At 37.7% G+C, this 12,075-nt stretch overlaps 1 protein-coding gene across 1 annotated transcript in view; it reads right to left on the reverse strand.

Annotated features, from left to right (window-relative positions):
• tn (tripartite motif containing protein thin) overlaps nt 1-12,075 on the reverse strand; it is a 47,481-nt gene that overhangs the window by 13,623 nt on the left and 21,783 nt on the right. The window contains 6 exon segments of the mRNA XM_018457570.1: nt 1,413-1,538; nt 3,223-3,408; nt 3,410-3,500; nt 6,147-6,406; nt 7,790-8,010; nt 11,478-11,799. Of these exon segments, the coding sequence (XP_018313072.1) occupies nt 1,413-1,538; nt 3,223-3,408; nt 3,410-3,500; nt 6,147-6,406; nt 7,790-8,010; nt 11,478-11,799 (1,206 nt within the window).

The raw sequence follows: 12,075 nt of genomic DNA on the forward strand, positions 1-12,075 counted from the left end.
CGCTTTCCGATTCGTCGGAGACCAGCCATCCGTTCTTACCCAGACTGCTCTGTCTGTACACGCGACTTCTCGGCGGAACCTCGAACTCTTGCCATTCGCTCGAGGGAATCATCTCAGCGTCGTCGATAGTGATGCTCGACCGTGTGGAGGAATCCTCGAGGTTGCTAGACATCTCGTTGTGTCTCTCATCGATAATTCTTGGAATAAATTCGTCGGTACGTGTCCCCGCTGCGTCGTTGGCGTCGCCGATAGAGTCCGCAGTTTGTTCAGATGGGCGATCGACCGTAGATTCAAAATCCAACAGGATCGTGGATACCGTTTGCAAATCTTTCGGTAAATCCTGCTCTAGATCCTGTTCCGTCACCACCCAGCCATTGTCGTCGAACATCTCTTCGATGCTCCTCTCGTCGATTATAGAGGCGCTCCGGCGCTTCAGATCCCTCTCATAACGGTCGTCAGGCGTCGCGCTGCTTTCGCCTTGAATGTTCGAGCTAATACTCAGTACCGTGGTTTCCTCGTCACTGTCGGAGTTCGAGGACTCTTTATTTTCCTCGTTAGCCTCGTTTTCCGCGTTATCGTTATCGTCGTAATTTCTATCGTCCTTCTTATTCTCCTTTTTCTCATTTTTCACGTTGCAGTTTTCATCTCGAGACTCGTCTTCCTCCTCGTTTTCTTCTTCAGAGCCACTTTCGGAATCACTCTCCGATTCGCTGTAGGACATCGTTCGTCCACTAACGGAACTCGAACATTCGGAGATGCTGTGAGACTCTTTGGACCTCGAGCGATCTCTGCGCTCGTCGATCATCTCAACAATTTGATTCGTAGAATCCAACATAGGCTTTTCGGCGACAGACGCATCAACGTCTTCTACGATGATTCGGAAGAAACCAGGAGCGTCTTCAAAGTCACGCTTTTCAGATGTCATTTCTTCTGTGTCGCTTCTTCTCGTGTCGGAATCATCTTCAGTCGCGAGAGTAGATTCGTCCCGGCTGAGACTCTCTTCGTTCCCGGAACGATCTTGCACTAATGCGTCGTCGTCTTCGGGTGTCACACTCGCAACTCGACTATCGCCGCGGTTATCCTCGAAGAGACTTTCGGATTGTCTTATCGCGAGGTAGGAAGAGGTAGATGAGGTTGTCGATTTGTCCGTAATAACGTCCGTTTGTGCCGAGCTAGTGTTCGTCGCCTGTGGTTTAAGCGCGTCCCCGTCGGCGTCGATGTCATAAGTGGAATCCGCGACCGTAGCCGTAGCCGCGATTACTTTAGCGTCGTCGACGCGACCGGCCGAGCACCTTTCGTCGGTACCGTCCGCGCTAAACGCCCTAAAACGATTACGGTCGAGGGGGTTACTGGAATTAGAAGTGGCCTCATCATGAGCAGTCGTTTGACCGTGAGCTACGTGCGCTACGAACCTGCTGGTGTAGCCGCCCGGCGTCGACGTAGTCGTCATCGCGGTGCCGCCGCCGCCGCTCGGCGTCGTCATCGTCGTCGTCATCGTCGTCACGGATTGCGCGGGGCTGCCCCTCGGCGACGAATACCTGAGACACGAGTGATCGGTAGAAATTTTCTCTCTTTACTCTGGACTTCTGGTTTAATACTACTACTACTAGTAAGGGATAAGTGCTTTTGGGTGCTGGCCTGATTGCGTTCTTGAGAACGCAACTCATCGAGGGACGTACAATAGCACGTCGGCTTCGATAATCTTTCTCTCTTTAAGATTGAGGTCACGTTTATTTCCTAACTGCCACTGGCTGTTAGGCAAGCATATCGCGAGTCTTCCATTAGAACTGAGACGCGAAATTGCACGATTAATGAGCTTTGATGATGTTACCGCATGTATTTATCTTATTCTATATACCTCGAGTCTATATAACTCAACATCTAGTTAATTAATTTGATTTATAGTTACATAAGAGATAAACGACGATTACACGATGTCGTTTTATAATTTTATATAATCAGATATAATGATACAATTAATCGTCTAACGTAACTAGAAATTATAGAACAGTAAGTTTCTCAATTTCTAGCTAAATAAATTTGAACAAAATGATATTTTAATCAAGCAATCAATTAATAAAAATAAAAGTTAACTGATTTCTTAGATGGAAAATGGATGTACCGTTCTATCACGCGCTTCTCGAGAGCAAATGCGTGCTCACGATCAAATTTACGCGTCCTAATGTATTACAATTCATCGCCAGACTGAGCGACTAATCAGTTTCCGCAACGCTACGTGGAAAGTTTCTGATAGCAGCGGCCGCGATGGGGAACGGGCCACGTGATTCTTTTACAAAAGCCGGAGAGAGTCGTCGGGTCAGGCCAGGGAAAGCACTTACGGCTTTGCCTGGTTTCTCCCTGTTCTCTCAACCGTCACTCGTTTCCTTAGGCCACAGTTTCGGGCTAGGAGATTGCGACTGTTGAGGGAAAGGGTGGGGTAAGCTTACTTTGAAATTCAACGCGAGTGAGCGTATTCGTATGCTCTCGAAAGCGACGGAAGAGAACGTCGGGATGCGTGTACGCGATGCTGCCGTTCTCGTAACGAGCACAAATAAACACGCTAACACACGGAAACTCCGTGATAGTTTCTGCAGCGAACGTACAAATTGGCAACATTGAATTTTTGAGTACCGAGAGGAGAGAGAGAGAGAGAATAGATTGATATAATAACTTGAGAACTATGTATCAAAGAAGAGTAAAAAAAAGATAGAATTATAGCTAATTTTCTCAATTTCAAATAAAAAAGAAAAAAATTTAAGATATTGAATAAGTAAATATTTAATTTTACATTTTTTGGTTTGCATTATGATAAATATAACTTCTCTCTCTCTCTTTCTCTGCAGAAAATTTTCATTAATTTTTCTATATTTTCTTAATATTCCATCTTTTTATTATCTCAATTATCAACTCTTTTTACAATCTTTATTGTGCATAGTTTTATTTATATTTGATAACACGAATAAATGAAGATTTGAAAAGTCATTAATTGTCAACTGCTATGAATAAATTTCTATGATATAATATCACAATTGTAATCTAAATAAATATTATTTCTCATATACTTAAAATGCAACATAGCTTCTTATTCACAATTATATAGATAAAATAGCCAAAAGTTTCCAAGATATCTTTTTCGAGATTAAAATTGACATTTTTTTTATTATATTAGTTAAGGATTAAGCTTATCGTACGGATCCGTTCTTAGAAATGAGAGATACTTGCCTCGTGGAAGGCGAATCTTCCTTGCTTCCTCTTCTAGCTTCAGCGCTGCGAGCAAGAAGAGGCCCAATGTCAGTGCGCGCCATGGCTGATTCGCTTCTCTGACGATCTTGAGAAGCAACGGAAGTCGCAGTTGGAGTAGTCTTGGACGGATGACCGTCTGTTTCCGACTCTTCCTCTGTGTCCGAAAACTTCGTCTTCATCCTCCTCCTCTTCCTTCTTCTTCGCCACTGGTTCCTCACGCGGCGTCTGAACCGGCGGTGGTGGAGCCGCACGGTTACCTGAAAATCCAAAAATTCATGTTGATGTGATTTCCATTTTTAATCTCTTGACGGAATTATATGTAGAATTTAATTTACAATTACGATAAATTTCCTGCACTGAAAAAAATATTTAGTATTTTAATTGCATGGTAAAATAATTATATAATAGTTAGGGAGCTCCATTTTTATTGCTGCTATAATATCATTAATAATAATTTATAGTTTTACCAAAAAATATATAGTTGGAATTAAAAAGTGACTAAATTATAATTAAATTATAGATAATAATTACAATTATTTTTCTTTTCTTACAATCAGTATGCACTTCGTAATTAATGATAAATGATATAAAGTTGATTCAATATTAGTCGCAAGTTAATTGCAAGCTTTTTGCGAGTAGTACTCTTGACATTTCTGATTGGCTGTCGTAATAAGCGTACATCGATTAATCGATTTATGATTAATGTAGGATCGAATTAAAAAATAACATTTAAGCACCTTTAATAAATAAATTTTAGAGTTTTCTTTTCATGATCGAAGTTATTTTGCATTTTACAGGAAAATTAGTCTTGGCTTTAATTGTATAAGGAAATGTAATGTTGATCTAAGGAACACAATCAGATAAAGGATAGGGTGAGCGACAAGCGGTGAGGACCTGTCGCGGTGCATGGGAATATGCGTTTATGCAATCTCAGGAAGAGAGTTGTCTTTCCTTTATGTCGTCTACATATTCACAGTTGAAGGAAACGCGACGCGAAAGCAGACTGATCATATCGACCAATGGAAGAGGTCGGAAACAAGAGATAGTAACGCGAATATCGCCACGTCCGCCTGCGTGTCTCGCTTACGTTGCCTCCGACTTAACGTGAGTTTCAACGGAGATATGACAACCGGGATACAGCGTCGGAAAAGCGAAGCGACAACATTAACTAAGAGCACTGAATGGATAACGTAATTATCGTGCCGCGTATATTGTTCCGCGCCTTTGCCTTGCTTGCCGGTGGCTTGCCAGTTTCAATGAACTTTCGAATCTTAGAATATCGCACCAGGCTCACCATCGCGATTACATTTTCGAATTGCAACGTTGCAATTCGTTGCACATTCGTGTGGCGCTCCGCGCAGCAGTGTTTTACGCACACCCTTCGCATACGGAATTGCAGGGCGATTGTGATGGATATACGGACATCCGCGATCGAACATGGACCACCTTCGAGCCCGATGTTTGTTTGTTAAGGTTGAATCAGGTATAGTCTCCGCAAAAAGTGACTGAAATTGAAAATTTATACTTTCCGTATAAAAGTGAATGTCATATACATATGAAACAGTAAATAAAGACAGTTCAATAAAGTTAATATTTATATTTAACAATACAATTTTATAGTTTAAATAAAAATTCTCTCATTTTTGTTTAAATTATAAAATTGTCTTAATTATTTTTTTAAAAAGCTATCTATTTCTCATTAAAATAATTTTTTATCCAGATTCTAAATTTCCACAAATTTTTTCATCAAAACGGTTTTTTATCAGAATTTCAAATAAACTATTTATTTAAATATTTAACCAATATCATGTATTGGCAATCTAAAAAATATCTTAATAACATTTTACTTAATTTCATATATTGAAAGTCTTGTTTTCGCGTTTCTGAGGAACGACGGAGTTTTCTGTGCGAATTAAGTTTCACGGAACAGAGGCAGAAGGTTAAACGCAAATTTTGTCTGTACATCCAATTTTCGCGAGGTGTTCAACGGAGTACTGAGAAGTACGACACAATAGATGAACTAGGCGGGATTAGCGTACGAAGCGAGTAGAGACGTGCTTTCAATTCTCTTCGTATAAACAATGGGTAATAGGCGTACAACGAAATTGGGACGTGTCGCGGATAGAACGGGTTCTAGCTACGAACATGATAAAAGGGTCATCCCTTCGATTACTACGCATTGCATTGTTCTCTATTCCGCTGCAACATGTAAATAAATTCTATGCACAACCCTATTGGGTTTGACGCTAGCGCGGTACATGCATCTATTAAATTGTAATTGTTTTCTCCTTTTGATAGTTAATGAAAGTCTTTTATAAGCAAAAAAGTCTCTCAGTAAAAAAGAATCGACAACAAAATCTTATGTCGTTGCAATAATTAAATCTTGGTAATAGCAAGAAGTTATTAATTTCTGAGTTTATAAATATTTTATCATCTCAAAAAAATTTATTCTTCGCAAATAAAAAAATTCGAAATACTTTTTTCTCACAAAAGAAGCAATTTTTTTTATAGCATCGTCATCGCACCATTACTTTTGTATTTTAAGTTTGACTACTGTCTCGTCTGTTTCGAAGCTTTGGATTTTAATCTTAGAACGCTATCGTGCATAAAGTTTGACATGCAAGTGTGTAAGATCATTGGGCGCTAAACTATGCCTTTAGTCAGCAGGATTGAATTCGATAGTGATGCTTTCTTCTTTCCTTTCAAGTTAATAGTTAGATTATTTGTGTTTATAAAGATCTAGATTATAAATATCTCGTTATTAAAATTTTTATTATTACATTAATTAAGACTGGCCTATTTTCTTGAACGTAAAATTTACGTATCACTAGCACTGTATAATTCAATATTGATAGCATTCTAAAATTTTGAAGAATTACATTAATTATTGCCTACTTAATTACCTGCGCCTAAAAAACGGCTTTGAAACGGCGGTCTGGGAGTCGGCGGAGCAGTGTTCGATGATTCTCTACCGGTTGTGGTGGAGATAGTGGTCGTTGTGCTAGTCGGGGGTGCTCTCGACAGGTACTTCTGTTTCATCTCCTCGGCTGTAAAGGGTGCGCCCGTACTACGTATCCCTGATCCCCCCGAGCTCTCGGAGCCGGTGCTCGAGTCCGACGAGGCACTCCTGGCCGCGGGGGGTGCGTGAGTTTCCGAAGTTCTCCTGCGCGAGCAACAATATTGCAAACAAGCATGTTAATAACGCAGAGAACTCGAACAAGTTACTTGTTTGCGCCGTAACAACGTCGCGCCGCGAACTCCGCGCTTAAGTTCGATGTAACGTGAGTACTGCTAGTTGACTCGTGGTTACCGTCGGTGTGATTAATATCTACGTGAGCAAACAGATCTTTGAGTCTTTCATTCCTTCGAGGGACCATGTTGATTTACCGTCTTAATAAATAATTTTCACCAGAATCAAGTAAAGTGGTTTTAATGAGTTTTCCACGTCGCGAGTGTCTTAATTTTGTAAACACGGTTTCGGTATGACGTCAAAGGTGAAGTTCTGATTGGAGAACTATTGTATCATCCCACATCGTTGCGCGCACTCTGACGAAAATTTTTCTTAGAATTCCGTATACAATTTTTCAGAATTTTTATGTAAATTTCAAGCTTTCTGTATAATTTTATAACTGTTTAGAAAGTTTCTCAGATCTTTTATACAAATTGAAGTATTTTTCAGAAGTGCCAAGAAAGTTTACATTTTTTTTGTAAAATTGTTCACATACGAGAATTTTGAAATATTTTAAAACTTCTAAGTTTTCTCATTCTATAATTTTTAAAGGAAAAACTTATAAAATCTGAAAAGATTTAATGTATTGCTTCAGAAATCTTTATAAATTTAAAATATAACAAATTTTTTAAAATGTTATAAGATATGAGAATTTTTTTCATAAATAATCACACGCGCGTTTATTGGATATATTAATTTTTTGTAGAACTTTTTAACTAAATAGTTGTTTTGTCAACTTTGTGTTGCTAGAATTTTTATCAAATAAGTAAGAGAACACCAAATTATACGATCGAGGCTATATATTGATGCTTAATAATATTTCTATGTAAATTTTTAAATACATCTTTCAGTTATACAGGGTGTCCTACGGAAAGGTGTTGAAACTAATCAGCTGTCATTTTCGAAAATATTCAATTATTAAAAATACACAAACATTTTGTTAAATTTTATTTATACTCATTAAAAATTGCAGACTTTCCTCTTTTCAGCGCAATTTTTGTTTTTTCAATAACTGAATACCTTCGAAAATGACAGCTGATTAGTTTCAACCTTTCCGTGGGACACTCTGTATAAACTGCTCGCCGATTATTCTCGGATTTGCAATGCAATCACAAACTGAAATAATAATTTCACAAATTAAATTGTTCGTCGATTTGATAATAATGTTACCAGCATCTTAAAATACTGCAAAGAATTTAATGCGAAAAACATTGCTCCATCAATACCTCATGATTATGTTTAGCACTTTTCATTCATTTAGCGGTCTTTAACTTATTAGAATTTTTATAACAAAATTTGACAGATTTGTTTGTTTACCTGACAATAGCCGGTCTTCTGACCGGCTGTTCCTCGGGTTCCCGTTCCGGAAGTTCCCGTGGCGGCGGATGAACGGGGGCGGGCATCGGCTGTCTCTCCTCCACCGTCTCGGGGTGGACGGCAGTCGCCGCGGCATTCTTGTTCTGCTTCTTGATCCTCGAGATCTCGTCGTCCTCGCTTGTCTGTCTCGCCATCGCGGTCGGTACCTTTCTCACTTGTACCTGCGCGTCAAAAAATCACTTATGGCGAGAATTACTGCGGCGTTCCGTCACATTCCACCACGGTATAATCGCGATCGAACCTCGCTCAATTCCCTTCGTGATTTGCAATCCGAATCATTCCCCTCGATTGGTCGGGGGGTTTACGATCGGGGATGTTCGTTCGCGCCAGCCGCTCGATGCGCCGAGCGATTTATTGGGGCCGCGAAATCCACACGTGCATTTAAATGCAACGTTATGACACGTACGCGACAGGTGGCTAATACGTACGTGAATCGGCACAGTAATTATACGATACGCCCCGCGAGCACGATAATAAGCAGGTGTGCGTGATACGGGATTAAGTGGGTGGTGTATAATGATGAAACGTAATAATAAAAGTGTAAAATTATTGTATTGTTACCTTACATTCGCAGTATTTCATATAAAATACAACGTTCGATGATATGGGTCAACTCACTCGATATATTACTCTTTCTCTCTATCACTACCATCAATATATCCTATCTATATATCACACGTGTTATATTGGCTATCGCTTTACTGATATGCACGAAATCATAGAAAATTGACGCTATATATTTCACATAATGATTGGCACTTTGTTGACCGCATTCGTAGGAATGACACTCATTCATATGTAGCACTTCACATAAATCATCGTGGACTAAGATAACAGTTCTCGTTACATGTATGAGTTAATGTTTGTGTTTGTACGTTCATTGAGCGTTTTGACATCAGCCGCTATCATCCGAACAATGGGATGCGCGACATCGAACTATTTTCGTTCGTTGCACTGGCCGTCAGCATGGAGAGTTCGTGCGCCCATCCATTTATTTCTCCTGCCATAATAAGGGATTCTCTTGCGCAAAAGTGCGGAGGTATCACTGTCAAAAATAAATACGATGTCGTCAAATTCACAAACACCCATTTAAGTCGTGTTCTTACACAGAAAGAACGATTTTGCTGATATATCTAAAAATTTAATTAGATACGAAAAATAACTTTGTTGGACCACTAAATAATTATCTAGAAATCTCAAACATGATGAGTAATGTTGAAAAAAATGTTGATATTCTAGTAACTAATTTGAGAGTTGTATTATGCAAGACGTTTAAGTTGGTTGCTAAAATGTTGAAATTTTTTGCAACATTGCTCAACATGTTTGACTTTCCCAAATAATTATTTTGATGGTTCAATAAAATTATTTTAGGATCTGTATCTAACTAAATTTTTATATACTTCAGCAAAAGTTCTTTCCATGTAATTAATTAATTATTTAATTATGTAATCATCCATTGTTAGCGCAATATCAAAATTTATAAACCCCAAATCAAAGATTCGTGATTTTTTCAATATAATAATGTTATATTATAATTTATATATTTTTACAAATTTTCTAATCTTATACATATAAATTGAAAAGAAAATGCAGAATTGTCTCGTTAAATGTTTTTTGTTTCACGGAGATATTAACGTACTTTAGATTTTCGTGTTGTGTATCATTAATATCAGCACTGTAAAAAAAGTATGTAAAATTGCATGAATATAAAAATTATACAATTTATAGTGGAAACATTGAGAATTGAAATTTTTACAAAAAATGAAAAATTACAATAGCAATAGTATTTCATATTTTTTAAATGTACAAAGTTTAATAAAAAATATAATATAATATAGTAGAGTAATATCACATATATTATGTTTTTACGTTTGTACATAGCTTAAGAAAAATTATACGTTATTTGTTGGCGAAATATTATGTAAATATTTCTATAAACTTAACTTCAATTGTAAATTTATTTAATTATTATTCGATTGCAAATTGTTTAATTACTATAAGGAATAATTTTATTTGTGTTGTGTGTTGTTACATTTTACAAATAAATAAAATTGTAACTTTACTTGTGTAAATATGCATCTGCAATTGTAAATCCCAAAATTAGAATTTATTATAATTGTTGTAATTCTACATGTAATTTTTTTACAATGTGCGTGTTATCAAATTATAGAGATCTCGGTATTTTTCCGAGTGTTTTCTAAAAGTGCGTGCAAGATTGATTAAACAACGTTTACTGAACACACTCGTGGCCGTAAATTAACTGTATCGTTGACATTTAGCCGTTTAAATATTGATACGACGCGATGATATACGATATATCGATAAGCAGGGAACGGCGATTAAATTCACTGATACGCTTCTCTGTAGAGGATGTACATTTTTCGGCGTAAAAAAAATTATGCTGTAGAGGATTTACATATAGATGCCGAACGATTGCTCGATTGTCCGATTCAATCAACTGAGCTCCGTGCTGCATCAACATTTAAAATATGAACGTCGAGGGAGGAAAACAAATAGGTCAATGATGTAACCATGTGTTACATCGATAAAAAAAACACGGATGTTCGTCGAGGATTATACGTCGATTGGTACGGATCTATTGATGCGAATTTTTATAAAATTATTGTTTTCACGAAACGCGAAACAATGTATCAATGTAGCTTTTATCAACAGTCGCGTTCATATATTCTTCAGTATTATCTCTACATCGATATAATTTTGCAGGGATTTTTTGGCTCGAGTACACATTACTAAAATAATGACACTGCGCTAGGGGCAGTCACGTTTTTAATGCGAAACCTATCATAACAACGGATGTTTATGGGAGGAAAGCAAATCGATATCCCAATATAAGAACTGAGCGACCTAAGACGACTTATATACGAAGGGTTGAGAGAGGCCTTATATAGAATTCATATATAACATAAAAATGTAATTCGTATGCATATAGCAAATGTATCTGGATTACACTGTCACCTTGAATTTTTATTAGCAATGAAAGCTGTATATATTTATGACATGTATAACAATTTTTTACTCCAGAACGTGCGCGTTATATGTTTAATATCATATTTTATTTCGAGATATTCAACGTCGCGTTGAGCTTGCCCAACAAAATGCACTATAATTTTAAATATTTGCGATATTAATAATAATCTCGACTTTTATTTGATAGATAATTAATTATTTACCATAGAAATAAAGAAATATGTAGAATGTATGTATACTTACCAAAAATACAGCAATTATATTATTTTCTCAAACTCTTGTTAACGAATCACCATATTAAATGCAATTCGTGCAAAAACGATATTATTACTTTGATTAACATTATTAGGCAGCAAATTAACTCTTCTTCACCGCATTTAATCTTATCTAAATATTAAATTTTTTTCGTTTAAAATTATCGCAGGCATTTTTTATACGGGCATTATACATTATCTGCTAAATAGTTTCAATTCAACAAGCTAGTTCAGAGCTAAAACAGATTGGATTTTCTGCAGAGTCTCATCTACAAGATTAATTTTCAGATCAGACAAAAGCGCGATTAAATTGAAATTTTCGATCTTGACCCACTTTAGCTCTGAAGACCTTAATATTTATGCTATTAGAAACTTGTTGTTCTAACCTGCGGCTTAGGTGGTTGTGGTTGCGGCATGGGCTGACTAGCAGGTTCCTCCTTCTTCCGCTTGCCAGCCCGTTCGCACTCCTGCAGCTTCTTCATGACTCGTGGCGAGTCCGTCAGGCGAAATATACCGGACAACGGACCGCGTGCGGCATCCTCCGTATCCAGAACGCGTTCCCGTAAGCTGGACGACTCCGGCGGCGCCGACGTGAATCTCACCGTCGATCTGGAGTCACCGTCGGAATCGTCACCGTCCCGATGCCGCATAAATCGACTCCTATATCTGGACTTGTTCCTGGGTACCTCATACTCCGGGGCATCGTACCTGGCATACACATACACACACGCATACACACGCGTACTGCGACGACGTCAATTAGGTAATTAAAACCGAGAAAGTGATTCTGGATCTGGAGAAATCACCGACAGTGATTTCTACTTACATCACTGGCAATTCACTTTCACGAATTGAAAGCGGATCGATAAATTATTATTGGAATAAATAGCTTTATAATTAGATGTTTTTGATTGATCGTTCGAAATATAAGTGCTTCTTGTCAAATTAAGACTTAACCTTTAATGATTTGTAGTAAAATTTTAA

The sequence above is a fragment of the Mycetomoellerius zeteki genome, unplaced genomic scaffold (genome assembly GCF_001594055.1).
Source record: "Mycetomoellerius zeteki isolate Tzet28-1 unplaced genomic scaffold, Tzet1.0 scaffold64, whole genome shotgun sequence".
In the NCBI taxonomy this organism is placed as follows: domain Eukaryota; kingdom Metazoa; phylum Arthropoda; class Insecta; order Hymenoptera; family Formicidae; genus Mycetomoellerius; species Mycetomoellerius zeteki.